This window comes from Lichenostomus cassidix, chromosome 21, assembly GCF_008360975.1.
Source record: "Lichenostomus cassidix isolate B80296 chromosome 21, HeHo_3.0, whole genome shotgun sequence".
NCBI lineage: Eukaryota > Metazoa > Chordata > Aves > Passeriformes > Meliphagidae > Lichenostomus > Lichenostomus cassidix.
Window position 1 is genome coordinate 7703280 of NC_139501.1, and position 13768 is coordinate 7717047.

General features: G+C 54.3%; 2 protein-coding genes across 4 annotated transcripts; one reads left to right on the top strand and one right to left on the bottom strand.

Annotated features, from left to right (window-relative positions):
- Positions 1 to 2037: 2037 nt before the first annotated feature.
- Positions 2038 to 5924, bottom strand: C21H1orf50 (chromosome 21 C1orf50 homolog). Its single transcript, XM_085080310.1, has 4 exons — positions 5715 to 5924; positions 4748 to 4834; positions 3606 to 3737; positions 2038 to 2935 (listed from the first exon to the last, which is right to left on the bottom strand). The coding sequence occupies exons 1-4, from the start codon at positions 5922 to 5924 to the stop codon at positions 2744 to 2746; spliced, it is 621 nt and encodes a 206-aa protein (XP_084936436.1). The 3' UTR covers positions 2038 to 2743.
- A 55-nt stretch (positions 5925 to 5979) lies between these two features.
- Positions 5980 to 13413, top strand: P3H1 (prolyl 3-hydroxylase 1). Of its 3 annotated transcripts, XM_085080300.1 has the most exons (15): positions 5980 to 6512; positions 6871 to 7023; positions 7190 to 7379; positions 7855 to 7986; positions 9114 to 9253; positions 10216 to 10305; positions 10416 to 10468; positions 10832 to 10953; positions 11133 to 11260; positions 11366 to 11461; positions 11576 to 11726; positions 12189 to 12306; positions 12520 to 12595; positions 12740 to 12880; positions 12958 to 13413. In XM_085080300.1, the coding sequence occupies exons 1-15, from the start codon at positions 6021 to 6023 to the stop codon at positions 13075 to 13077; spliced, it is 2202 nt and encodes a 733-aa protein (XP_084936426.1). In that variant the 5' UTR covers positions 5980 to 6020; the 3' UTR covers positions 13078 to 13413. The 3 variants fall into 3 exon arrangements, 2 of the variants coding, with proteins under 2 accessions (XP_084936426.1, XP_084936427.1); XM_085080301.1 differs by lacking the exon at positions 11366 to 11461; XR_014856169.1 differs by lacking the exons at positions 12740 to 12880; positions 12958 to 13413 and having other exon boundaries at positions 11133 to 11276; positions 12520 to 12543.
- Positions 13414 to 13768: the final 355 nt, after the last annotated feature.

Here is a 13768-nt window from a genome sequence, read left to right on the forward strand (position 1 = left end):
CTGCTGCCCTGAGTACTCACAACAGAGGAAAGGAAGAAGAATATTTTCAAAAGAATTTTCAAGATGAAATCATGAATGGATGTCAGTGTCTCACTGTCTCTTCCAGCTGATTTTGGATGAAATCCCTACTCCGTCAAGCACAAAGGCACTGGCTGGGTAGAAACTGAGCCAAGTGGATGAGATCATGAACCTGGAGAGAATCTGGAGTTTCCCACAGGGCAACATCCCCTTGGTTCTCCAGAAACTCATCCTCACTGCAACCGTTACAGGAGGCTCCACCTCATCCTCCTGCCACCAGCTCCATCCTTGTCCATGTTCAGATTATGGGTTGCTTGGCTCTAAAGCACCTTCCAGTATTTCTGATGATGCTTCAGTTCTTTGGCTTTAATTAGATCCCAGCAGTGCATAAAAAACAATTTTGGGGTAACAGTTCCCCCTTTCCAGCAACCCCTCCTTGCAGCAGCCTCATTCCCCACTTCCCACAATGCCAAGAACACTGAGCATGACTATGAGCCCACCACCTCAGTGTTCTGTCTCTTGAGACCTCCTTTGTGTTTTCATACAAAGCCCCAGCCAGAGTGGTTTTGCTTTTTGGGGGCAAATCCAAGAGAAAGACTTGACAGTGCCCAGAGGAACGGCCACACTGGTGAGTTGTGGGGTATGGAGGGCCAAGGGTGTCTGCTGGACACATGTGACATCCCACAAAAGGCTACAGAGATCCACAACCACCACCACCCCCAATCCTCTTGTGCATGCCATGATAAAGATATTAATGATGGAAACAGATAAAACCAGGGCAGAAATCCCCACTTCCCAGAGGAGCATAAATCAACACACATGAAGACATGGTGTTGCTGTAATTAGCACTACACAAAGCCCTGCAGTAATTAACTTTCTCCCTTCCAAGTTAAGATTTAATAGTATGCAAGTCAGAACCAAGGTGATGAAACAAGTAGAGAAAAAACCAAGGTAAAGTCAGAACCAAGGAGATGAAACAAGCAGAGAAAAAACCCATCAAACTAGGCACCTTTGACTTGATTGGGAATTAATTATAACCTGGTATAATAATAATAATAATAATAATAATAATAATAATAATAATAAATTGCTGTTAATATGCCCCTGTGCTCCAAATGAGGAAAGACACTGAAAAAAATGTCCCATATTGACTCCAAGGGGCAGGTTTCTGCCTACCAGAGGCTCAGCCGTTCTGGGATGTAGGTGAGCTACTGCACTGGACAGAGCTGGGAGAAGAAATTCTGGGACAAAAAAAATCCTGGGCTGCTAGGGAGCTGCCCCAAACCTCCCATTCCACTGTAATGCCAGCAGGAAACACCTCTGCCCATGAGGAATTGTCACTGCCAGCAGCCTTGAGCATCTCCCGAGGCAATTCCCAGTGCATGAGGATGTGGACTGAGGGACACTACAGACTGAAGGAGAGGCTGTGTTCTGCAACGGGGGAATAAACTCCAGTACTGGCAAGACACAGTGACAGTGCTGGTCCCCAGGGGTCTCCTTTTTGCAGATGCTGTCACAGTTGGGCTCCACCAAGAAACGCCAACTCCATCCATAGTGGGTCCAGACCCCACGGTCAGAATTCAGCTCCTACAAGTGGTGCCCAACCTTTCCATGCTGCCAGTGGAGGCAGCCATTGTGCACGTGGAATGCCTGGAGCAGCATATAAGATCACCTTGTCATGTCAGGAAAGTAAGTAAGTCATGGGAGGATCCAACCACATCTAATGTTACATGCCAGAAACCAACCTGGGCATCCTCTCTGGCAATAAATTCCAACTTTGGCTTCTCACAGAGGAGCAGGCAAGGTCCTGAAGAAGCCCTGTGGCTGGGAAGAGGGAGGACATCTCCTCAGCAGCTCTGATCTTTACTTCTCCCTAGTTTTGCTAGGTGGAAAAAAATGCTGGACGTGTCCTACCAGTTCCATGTGCCACTAAGTCTCCCTGGTAAAGCTAAAGGGAATCCCTTTAGGGAATCCCTTGCCATACAGGAAGAACACAGGGCCTGTCTTGGAGATACATGAGAGATCAAGGCTGAATTATTTTCCTCTCCCCACTGCTCTGGTATAAAGTCATCCAGTATCGTGTCTCTACATGGCAGCTCATGCACTCAGATCCTAGGGGAATGCATGAGGATGTGAAACACCCATAATCTGAAGAGCACCTGAAGCCTAGATCGCACTTTTGAGGATGCTCTTTCCAGAGAAGAGAGCTTCAGGTCACCCATATTCCCAGCTCAGGGATTCAGACCAGCTAGGACAGAAGACCAGAAGAGTGATCACAGCAGACCCTTTGCACAGGCTTTTGACTGCTCTTCCCAGGCCATAGAGCTCCCTAAACATGTGCATTTCAATAAGGGGCAAAATCCAGCCCTGAGATCATTACCTGCCACAAGTACTCACAGTAAGGTACACCAGAGCCAGGAAGGTAGGAGATCTTATTTTACAGCATTATCATATCTGCCCCAAGCATTTCTGCTTTTTGCTCCAAGTTTTCTTGGAACTCACACCACCTAGTATCATCTGCCTCTTGCTAGAGCTTGGCATAAGTCAATGAGGTAAATTATTCAATTACTAGAAAATCCAGTAGGACTGAATGCAGAATTAGTCTCCTTAAAGCACAGAGCAATCAGAATTTTTGTTTCTTGGTCTCTTTCCTTGCCCTGCCTTTGTCAGCATGCAGGCACTGTGTCCCCTCACTCAGGGACTCTGCTCAAGGGGTCCGGTGTGGTCACTCATGTGACTTGGTCAGGCCCTGGAAGTTGGGCTCCGTGCACAGGGGCAGTGCTGCCTGCCGGCTCAGCAGCTTCTCCAGGACAGTTATTTCAGCATCTCGTCTCTCTATGTCCTCAAACGGAGTCCAGGACATGTCATGCTGGAGTTTATAGGCACCAAGAAATTCATGGGGAGTGGTACCCCATTCCTGGTGGAGAAAGGAGAGATTCCATCAGTGCTCAGTTTCCCTTGGAGCTGGGCTGCGCTGTCCCTCAGCCCTACTACCTTCGAAGCAGTCCCAGCTACATGACCATCCCATTTCCTAACCTAGTAATAGGCTCAGCTACCCTGAGTCCAACATCAGGTCGAGCTCCAGTGCTGCTGACACAGGAAGGTTTGTGGACACAAGATCTCCCTAACCTGCCCAGAGCTTTGCCCTGAAGCCTTCACCCTCCATGTAAGAAAATGGGTGGTCTAGAAGGAGACCTCCAGGACCATCCCCTCAGCTGCAGGCAAACTCAGTCCCTGGGCTGAAGTACCTGAGGAGACCATCCTGCCAGGCAGCCACACCAGCCAGGGAAGGCTCAGGGCACATTGACAGTTCTTTACCTCCAGAATAAGAACCACAGGTAAAAGACAAAATTTTGGTCCATGCCCCAGAGGGCTTCTTGCCATTCTCCACCAAGAGCCAGAGAACTCCATAAGATAGCTCTGGCCCCAGCAGAGTAACACAGATCAAGGGCAAACACCAACTGAGTAGGGACCAGTGAATGCCCCCATCAAGCTGGTGCTTTTGTCTAGGCTCCGTATGTTGCCAAGCACCAGAAACAAGACTTTTTTGTCCCTTCCCTGCTTCTTCATGGGCTGTAACCACCCACCTTAGGAGACAGGATGGAGAAGTACCGCTGCCCACTCTCCCGCCTGTACATGTAGTAAACATTTCCTGGCTTCTTCACAAGGTTGCAGGCAACATGGTTCAGATCAGCATCCCTATTAGCTTCATCCAAGACCTGGAAAACACAAAACATTTCTACACTTGAAATAAAGTGACAACATGCTATTGCCTCTCAGCCATAGCCCAAGACACATCACTTGACAGATGGCTCATGAGGCCCCGGCACACATCTGATTTCACTTGCCCCAGGAAGGAGATGTTTTCCAAAGAGATGAATTTTTTTCAATTCTTCCCTGTCAGTAGGACCTCAGAGAACCTCTCCGCAGGGGTGGAGGTACTCCCAAGCATCAAGGGCCTCTGCATCTCACCCCAGATTCACCTATACACTTGACCCCAGCACATGCTGGGCTTATTCCTCATCTGCGCACACAGCTGCTGGACTCTAGGGCCTTCCTGCTGTGCTCCCCAAGGGAAGGGGGAGCGAAACAAAGAAGAATTCATCTCCCCAGCTCCACCAGTTAATGATTTCATGACATAATGGCCTCTGGCAGTGGGCCAGTTGCAGTGACTGGCAGATCCTTTCCCACTCTGGCTCCAGATTTCACCCCTAAGGGTGAAGGCTGGATTGATGAGCACAGCCAAGCCCTGCTGTGTGCTGCTGGGACCACCCGCTCCAGCAAATGAGCTAGGACAAATGGGAAGGCCAAGCTCATAGTAAGGTAAGAGCTCATCTCTCCCAGGGCCTCAGATCCTGCCAGGGCTTCATTGTCACCTCACGAGATCGTTCCAGGGGCACACTGCATGTAGAAGTCACCTGTCCCAAAACCAGAGTTGTCTTTCTGTCCTGACACCTGAGATGTTTTGGACCACCCACCCTTGCTCCCCTGTTTTGGATAAAGTCCTTCCTGGTGTGCTCAGGACTCAGGGAAAGCATTGAAACCAACCCTCTCCTATCCCCCTTTACACCAGACAATAATCCTCCTTAGTTTTCCATTGAATCTTCTCTACTTGGCTCCTGGCCCAAACTCACATCCCAGGCCACAGCTCTCCCCAGATGCCCAGCAATGGCGGCAGATGATTGTCTCCCCAGGCAAGGCAATGAGCCTTCTGCCCATCCTCACTCACCTTACGCGCCTGCTCCTGCAGATGCCGGATCTGCTCAGCGATGACAGTTAGTTTGCTGCAGGCATTTGCCCGGACGAAATCATTGGCCTGGGAGAGAAAATGAGGGCTGGTCAGGACGGGAAGAACTGCAACCCTCCAGACTGTGCTGGACCAACCATGGTTGAGCTCAAGGCATTAACAGAGCTGGAGGATGCAGGAGCTGTCCTGGCACACCCAGGCAGGAGCAAAGATCAGGAGCTGCTTGGATAGGCTGAGAGGCAGTGAGAAGGAGCAGCAGGATGTACTGGGAGGCAACAGGTTAGACGGGGAGGTAGTGGGATGCACAGGGAGGAGGCAGTAGGACATACACTGAGCATTTAGGTTAACTGAGAAGCTCTGAAGGACAAATTGGAATCACTGGAGGTCAGTATGATATACTATGAGGTACTGGGGGAATAGTATAAAATACTGGAGGGCACTGGGAGGGCCAGTAACACATATCAGGAAAAACTGGGGTGGACTGGGAGGCAGGATGGACTGGGAATCACTGAAGCAGTAGTAGGACAGGGGTGCTGGGATGGACTGGGAGTGTGGTCGCAGGAAGCATCTGTACACACTGTTGTGAACTAAAAGTAGTGGGACATACTGAAAGGCAGCAGGGCATACTGGGGTGGGACTTCAGTGGGACGCTCTGGGAGTCACTGTGGGGCAGCAAGGCACAGTGGGATGCACTGAGGTGCAATGGGAAGTACTGGAGACACAAACAGCGTGGGAACTCGGGAAGGTACTGGGTACACTGCGAAAAACGAGGTGGGAGATGGTGGAAGGCAGCAGGGAACACACCAGGAGGCCACCGGAGAGCAGCGGAATGTGCTAGGACGCACCAAGGCTGCCGCCCGCTGAGAAGGCCTCGGAGACGGCCAGGAGGCAGCGGAAGAGCGAGCCTAGCCCTGCCCCCGCAGCCCCGCCGCTGGGACCCGGCCCTCACCTGCTGCACCTGCCGGGCCAGGGCCACTAGGTCCCCGGCGCGGCCGGCACTGCCCTCGACCAGGGCCAGCCCGGGACCGGAACCGGGGCGGGGGCCGTCATCCCCGGGTTCCGCGCCGCCCTCCGCCATTGCTGGCCACGACACACCGCTTCCGCCCGGCGGGAATGTTTCCGCTGCAGCGTCAGTACGCACAGTGAGGGGTGCGGCCATGGCGGGGCTCTGCTGTCGCTGATTGGCCGGGGGACGGGGCTAGTATCGCTCGGGTGCCCGGGTCGGGCAGTGCCGCCGTTCGGTCGGGGTTCGGATATGGCTTTGACACCGCCGCCGCTTCTTCTGCTGTTGCTGCTGCCGCCGTTGCTGATAGCGCTGCTGGTGCGGGCGGCCACGCCGCCGGAACCGGTCTCGGTCCCGACCCTGGCACCGGGCGACCCGCCGCTGCCCGCTCAGCCCCCGGACGCGCTGTTCGCCGCCGGTGCCGAGGCGTACGCGCGGGGGGACTGGCCCGCCGTAGTGCTGCAGATGGAGCGGGCGCTGCGGGCGCGGGCCGCTGTGCGCTCCCGGCTGGCGCGGTGCCGCATGCGCTGTGCTAATGCCACAGCGGGGCTGACGGAGGGGACCGAGCTCCAACCCGACCCGGTGCTCCGGGACTTGTGGTTCTTTCGGGCGCTGCTTCGCCGCGCCGCCTGCCTGCGGGGCTGTGGGCCCGCCGCGCCCTCCCGATACCGCTTGGGCGAGGAGCTGGACCGGGAGTTCAGCCGGCGCAGCCCCTACAACTACCTCCAAGTCGCCTATTTCAAGGTGCGGGACCGGCAGCGAACAAAGGAGGGGAAAGGGGTGTCCCGCTGCGACGGGATTTGGGGCGGGCGGGATGCACGAAGGATCCCGGAATCCATCGGGAGAATGGAGGGTTGGGACCGGGTGAACCGGCCGGTGGCGATTCCAAGTCCCGGGCGCCGGGATGGTTCGGTGTCCCCCCCGGCGTAGTGGGGTTGCCGGCCAGCAGCCTGGGCCTTGCCCGCCTTGCGCTCCCCACTGCCACGTTGGAGCTCGCTGGGACCGCCCTTGTCACCGCCCTCCGCCCCGGCCGCCGGGATACCCCAGGTGTCCCCTCCGCTCCGCGTGGGGTCCGCCCTGTCTCACCCCTCGTCCCACCCAGATGAACCGGCCAGCGCAGGCGGCGGCGGCCGCTCACACCTTCTTCGTGGCCAACCCCGGGCACCAGGAGATGAGACAGAACCTGGAGTACTACCAGACCATGGTGGGAGTCCGCGAGGATGACTTCACTGACCTGGAGGCCAAACCCCACATGGTGAGACCCTCCCCTCCCAAAGCTCCTGTCCCTATGGAACCCAGGGCAATCACACTGCGGCTGTTGGTTCAGAGAGCTCGTGAGATGCCATTGTGGTGGGGACTGGGTGATCCATCATGAGGAGTGGGGCATTGAGATCCCCTCATCATTTCTCATCCCTCCACAGAGCGAATTTCGTCTGGGCGTCCGGTTTTACACAGAGGAGCAGCCAGCCGCAGCCATCCTGCACCTGGAGAAGGCACTGGAGGAGTATTTTGTGGCAGACACTGAGTGCCGTGCTCTCTGCGAGGGACCTTATGACTATGAGGGCTACAACTACCTGGAGTACAATGCAGACCTTTTCCAGGCCATCACAGGTGGGAGCCATGCCTTTTGTGTCCTGTCACAAGAGTTGAGGACAATTCTCAAGGGGTTGGTCCCCAAAGAGCTGGGGTGTGGGTGGAGGGTCCCTGAAGAGTACAAACCCCATCCTAGCTTTCACCAGGGAAAGTGTGGCCAGTAAGTGGCAGGAGGTGTCTACCTGCACTCAGCATTGGGGCTGATACCCAGGAATCTTCCAAATTCCAGAGGAATATGGAAAGACAGAAGAGGGACCAGTAGAGGGTCACCAGGATGTGGTGAGAGGCTGAGTATGGCTGCTCCCTCCTGAGAGAGCACCACAACCCCACCACCGATCAACTCAGAGGGGTATAGCCCCCATCCCTGAGGGTTTTCCACTTCCAGAAAGCTTCCAACAACCCCAGTATGAGCAGGAGGTGGGACACCCCTCAGGGTCCTGCCCACCAGCCCATGGGTGACCATGAGCAGTGATATGGGGCTTTTCTCCACCAGATCACTCCATGCAGGTGCTAAGCTGCAAGCAGGGCTGTGTCACAGAGCTGGCCTCACCGCCTGGTCGGGAGAAGCCTCTGGAGGATTTTCTGCCCTCGCACTTCAACTACCTGCAGTTTGCCTACTACAACGGTAAGCTGCTCCTTGCCCCATCTTCTTTGGTTGTCAGCACTGGGCAGTCAGCTCTGCCTGGGCTGAAATCATGGTTTGGGTGGGGAAAGGACCTTCAAAAATAATCTCATCAGTCCAATCCAAGATAAAGGGACATCTAGCACTGATGATCACTCCGATCTCTCAGAGCCCTATCCAACCTGGTCTTTAGCACTTTCAGGGATGGGACAGCCACAGCTTCTCTGGGCAGTCTGTGCCAGAGCCTCACCACCCTCATCACAGGAAATTCCCTCCTTATGGCCAACCTAACGCTGCCCTTCTTCAGTTTAAAACAATTGCCCCTTGTCCTGTCACTATAAGCCTTGATGAAAAGTTGTCCTCATCTCTCTTGTGGCCCCTTTAGATATGTGGAGACCATAAGATTTCTCAGAAACCTTCTCATCTCCGGGTTCAACAAGCCAAATTCTCTCGGCTTTTCTTCACAGAGGTGCTGCAGGCCTCTGACCATTTTTGTGGCCTCCTCAGGACCTGCTCAAATGAGTCCATAACCTTATGCTGGGGGACCCAGAGCTGGAGGCAGCACTGCAAGTGGCATATCACTAGAGTGGAGCAGAGAGGCAGAATCCCTCCCTCACCTGTTGCCCATACTGCTGGAGCTTAGCCCAGAACATGGGGGGTTTCTGGGCTGCTAGTGCACACGGATGGGTCCTGTGCAATTTTTCATCCACCATTGTCTCCACATCCTTCTGCACAGGGTGCTCTAATGCATCCCCACGTCTTCACTGATTGTGTGAGTCTGAAAGGGTGCATGAAAGTGGGGCAGGATGCTTCAGTGGCTGCAAATTGCAGGTTAGCCAGGAAATGGTTGGATCTGTCTGCCTGTAAATAGGCTTCATGATGCTTTTCAAGTGAGAAAAGTACCCAAGCTGTGACCCTGGTTTCTGTTACAATGGTTTCTGGAGGCAGGAAAGTACCTCAGAGTCTGAATTTATCCTTTGTGGAAGCAGTTATCCTTGTTCCAAGGAATCTGCCCTATTCATGAGACTCTTTGGAAAACAACAAGGGCTATGTCTCTGGTCTCTCCTCCATACCTGCCATTAATAGCCCCTATTAAGAGCCCCTATTAACAGCCCCATTTCTCATTGCAGATGGGAATTATGAAAAAGCCATTGAATGTGCCAAAACCTATTTGCTCTTCTTCCCACATGATGAGGTGATGAACCAGAATTTGGCCTATTATACCGCCGTCCTGGGGGAAAAACTGGCCAGACCCATCCAACCCCGAAAGGTGAGCAGTCAGCTGGGACAAACAATTGCAGGGACATCTCTCCTCCCTGGGGACCTTTGCAGAAGTTGCGGGGTCCTCTCCAGGTCAGCTACCAAAGGTGGACAGGAATGAGTAGATTTAAAGTCCGACAAGCTGAAAAATAGCTGAAAGGCTGAAAAACATCGCTGGCAAAATGTCTTAGGCCAAGTGAAGCTGGATGATTAGCACACATGGACCCATTCCTCAGAGAGAGGGCTGTGAGAGGCAGCTTGACAGTCTTTTTAGTAGGATCTGAGCCCACCTCTGTTGCACTCTTCTGTCGCTGTTGAGCAGCTAGCAGAGTAATGAATGCATCAGTTTTCAGTGGCAAGAAGGAATGACCTTTATTGTTTTGATTTCATCACATATATAGAGTTCTCAGAAGTCACCCAGATTGGTCAGTCAGAAGCCTTCCCCCAGGCCTGATTGGCCAGGCCTGCACTGTCCAAGTTCTGAGACACTGTTCCAAAAACATCCAAACTTTATCTTTATTTACAAAACACAAGAAAACTTCTCATAAGAAAAACCTGTGCTAGCCACACTCTTCCACAACTGAAGTGAAAATGCTTAAAAAGGAGAGGATCTGGCTTCAAAATAGCCAGATCTGGATGGCCAGGTCCTGCCTGGGATGTGATAGGCATGGATGGGAGTCTCTGCCCAACACCAGTTGGAGTAGGGGAAGGGAATCTGCTCCTAAAGAGCCCCCTGCAGAAGGGACATATATGCCTCTGCTCAACTGTCCTATCCCCAGGGCTTGTCCACAGGGAAGTTCAGGCAGGATGGGGAAAGCCACTTCCTTCCCAGCTGCCAGATGGATCCACCAGGCTGTGGGTCTGGAGCAAGGACCACAAGGATGGTGTAAACCTGCACCTTCCTGCCCACACTCAGGGACTTTCAAAACCCTCCTGCCGTACCTCACCCCATCCCTCTGCCCCTTGCCGCAGGAGATCCAGGTATACCACCAGCGGAGTCTGATGGAGAAGGAGCTGCTCTTCTTCAGCTACGACGTCTTTGGCATCCCTTTTGTGGATCCGGTGGGTGGTGCAAGACCAGGGGGATGCAGTGGTCAGATGGAATGCAGATGAGGGGTCTGTGTCCTGGCCAGATCCTTGTCCAGCTCCTGATGTTGTTCTTCTGGCTGCAGGACGCATGGACACCTGAAGAGGTGATACCAAAAAGACTACGAGAGAAACAGAAGTGAGTGCTGTCCCCAGCTGAGCCCACCCCACAGGGGTCCAACAGGACATACCCTTCTTCCTCTGTGGGCTTTGGGCCAAAGGCCATGGCATAGAACTTCTGCCAGGGGAAGTTTTGATGTTGGGACTGGAAGAGGCTGCTGGAGGGCAGAATTTCGCTTCCTATCAGTCCATGGGATGATGGGCCTGGGTAGGTCACCCCAAGCACCTCAGAGTGAGGGATGCACTGAGGTGACTCTCTCCAGTCTTGGTGCCAGCTTTGTCACCAGCACCTGAGACAACTTGTCCTGCCCTTGTCTTAGTGGCCCTCATTTCTGATCTGGGGACAGTGGGGTGGTGGTGCTGATGGCTGCTGCATGCCCAGGGTGGAGCGGGAGACGGCAGCACGCATCTCTGAGGAAATTGGCAACCTCATGAAGGAGATCGAGACATTGGTGGAGGAGAAAGCCAAGGACTCTGCTGACATGAGCAAGTTCATCCGAGAAGGTGCAGAAGGCCAGGAGGGGAAGAGGGATTGGGACCTCTGTGATCCCTGCTGCCAGCTCACAGTCCGTCCACACATGGGTGGCAGCAGGAGCAGGTGGTGGGACCACAGCTTCCCCCAGCACTACACCCCAGGGTTGATGGCATCCATCCCATGTCCCCCAATCCCATTTGTGCCACAGGTGGCCCCTTGGTGTACAAAGGAGCCAGTGTCACTATGAACTCCAAGGCCTTGAACGGCTCCCAGCGTGTGGTAGTGGATGGAGTCCTTTCTGCTGAGGAATGCCGGGAACTGCAGAGACTCACTAATGTGAGCACAAGGACAGGTGGAGCAGGCAGGGGTGGGCAGAGGTTGCTGAGGGGTGCTGTCCTGCAGCTCAGACATCAGACCAGTAACACCAATTGGGTTTTGCAGGCGGCTGCCTTGGCTGGGGATGGCTATCGGGGGAAGACCTCTCCTCACACTCCCAGCGAGACCTTCTATGGTGTGACTGTCCTCAAGGCCCTCAAGGTTGGGGTGGCTGTGTGGAGAAACGGGCTATGGGGACAAGGGAGGGTAGTTTTGGGACAGGTGGTTGCCCATGCCCAGCTGGAGCTGAGTCCCTGTCCTGTCTGTCTCCCCCAGCTGGGCCAGGAGGGCAAGGTGCCCCTGCGCAGCGCCTACTTGTACTACAATGTGACAGAGAAGGTGCGGCACATGATGGAGTCCTACTTCCGCCTGGAGGTCCCACTCCACTTCTCCTACTCCCACCTAGTGTGCCGCACTGCCATCGATGGTGAGCGTGACCCAGAGGAACAAGTCTTGTCCTGTCTGGATGTCCTCTAACAGCTGGAGTGGTCTGGTCTTGGACCTTTCTTTGGAGACCTCCTTGCTTCTCCCTACCGCTCGTCTTCCCAGGAGGGTGTAGGAAGCTTGTCCCTAAGCCCAGTTTGGGAAGATGAGCAGCAGCTCTGCTGGTTGCCTCTAACAGTGCAGATGGCTTCATGCCATACAGGATTTCATCACTCAGAGGCATTTTGGGATGGGTGCTTAGAGAGGCTGTGCCTGGAGGGCCATGGAAATGCCATGGGACAATTCAACAGTGTTCTGTGCCGCCCAAATGGCCTTGCACGATCCACACTCCAGCGAGAGTGCTTTAGGCTACACGTGACTTCCTTGTCACCTCCAAGTACAGCATACTTGAGGATGGACCCTCTTCTTGCACAGAGGGGTCCTGACATGACATGTTCCACCCTAGAGAAGCAAGAAGGTCGGAGTGACAACAGCCACGAGGTACATGTGGACAACTGCATCCTCAATGCAGAGGCACTGGTGTGTGTGAAGGAACCCCCAGCCTACACTTTCCGGGATTACAGGTACTCATGGCGGCTGTCAGCTGCAGCTTCCCCACCTGAGGGTACCATGACTTGGTGGCACCTGGGTTGGGAGGAGCAAGGTAGGAGGACACCAAACCTGGGCTCTCCTGCCTCTGGCTCATGCCATGGTGTTGGGGAGCTCTGGACTCACCTCCTTGCTGGAGCTCTGGTGATGGTTGCTTGTCACCTCCACTTGTCCCCTGCTCCCTTTAGTGCAATCCTCTACCTCAATGGGGACTTTGATGGAGGAGCTTTCTACTTCACCGAGCTGGATGCCAAGACTCAGACCGTGAGTAGCTCAGCTTCGACGATCCATGTGCAGCACCACATCCAGCTCCTGCATGTTGGCCCTGTCCCCTGAGCCACTGCGAAAGATGAACTTGAGTTGAGGGGAACCAGCTCACCCTTGACTGGGGTCTCCCATCCTTGACAGGCAGAGGTCCAGCCACAGTGTGGCCGTGCCGTGGGCTTCTCCTCTGGCTCAGAGAACCCCCATGGGGTGAAGGCTGTGACCAAGGGCCAGCGCTGTGCCATTGCCCTCTGGTTCACCCTGGACCCTCGGCACAGTGAGCGGGTAAGCTCCTTCCCCACAGCACGTGGGGTTTTTGGGAGGGACGGTGGCCATGCTTGTCACCGTGGGTCTGCCTACAGGAGCGTGTGCAGGCAGATGACCTGGTGAAGATGCTTTTCGGCATGGAAGAGGGGGATTTGGAGCCAGAGCTGAAGGAGGAATCACCAGCTGCCATCGTGATGGGGAAGGATGAGCTGTGACACCCTATGGGAATCAGGACGTCTTTGCTGGGACTAGTGATGCCAGCATTGTTGCTGCAGGCTGCACAGTCATAAGGGTGACATATGGGACCCCCTCTGCCCCCAACCCAGGTGGAACATGGGATTGGGGAATGCCCCTGTAGCATCCAGCATCCCCCTGTGGAGCTAACCTGGGGTCTGATGGAGGCTCAGGGGTGGGTAACATGGGGAAAAGGGAGGGATGCTTTTTTAGGGGTGCGGCCCTGATGCCATGGGTGCAGATGTGTGCCTTTCTTGAACTTCCAGCTATTTAAGTGCCTTCTGCAAAAAATGGGTAAATAAAGGCAGGTTTTTTTTCTAAGTTGTTACTTCCTGAGTGGGGACACAAGGCTGCTTCTATCCTTTGGCTATTGTCAGAGTTGGGGTGCAGCCTTCCCTCCTGGCAAACATCTACCCAAGAGTATTGTAGCCCTGTAGCCTCACAAAGGTGTTGGGGGGGGGATGACAAGGTGCCCCAGGGGCAGCAGGGGCAATGTAATCTCCAGCTGAACATATCCTGGACCATGCTCCCATAGTGTGGGAAGGAACCCACCATGCCAGGGAGGAGGGAACTGTCCTTGAACAAGAAGGACATTGAGTACCCTGGCAACCCCAGACAGGGCATTGAATTGTTTCCGCAGATGTCTGGCCATTACCATAACCATCCTGGGAA

Coding starts and splice junctions, on each gene's coding strand:
- C21H1orf50 (XM_085080310.1), bottom strand. CDS start 5,924: ATGGCCGCACCCCTCACTGTGCGTACTGACGCTGCAGCGGAAACATTC. Junction 3,738..4,747: donor TGCAGGAGCAGGCGCGTAAG/GTGAGTGAGGAT, acceptor TGTGTTTTCCAG/GTCTTGGATGAAGCTAATAG. Junction 2,936..3,605: donor TCTCCATCCTGTCTCCTAAG/GTGGGTGGTTAC, acceptor TTTCTCCACCAG/GAATGGGGTACCACTCCCCA.
- P3H1 (XM_085080300.1), top strand. CDS start 6,021: ATGGCTTTGACACCGCCGCCGCTTCTTCTGCTGTTGCTGCTGCCGCCG. Junction 6,513..6,870: donor TCCAAGTCGCCTATTTCAAG/GTGCGGGACCGG, acceptor CGTCCCACCCAG/ATGAACCGGCCAGCGCAGGC. Junction 7,987..9,113: donor GCAGTTTGCCTACTACAACG/GTAAGCTGCTCC, acceptor TTCTCATTGCAG/ATGGGAATTATGAAAAAGCC.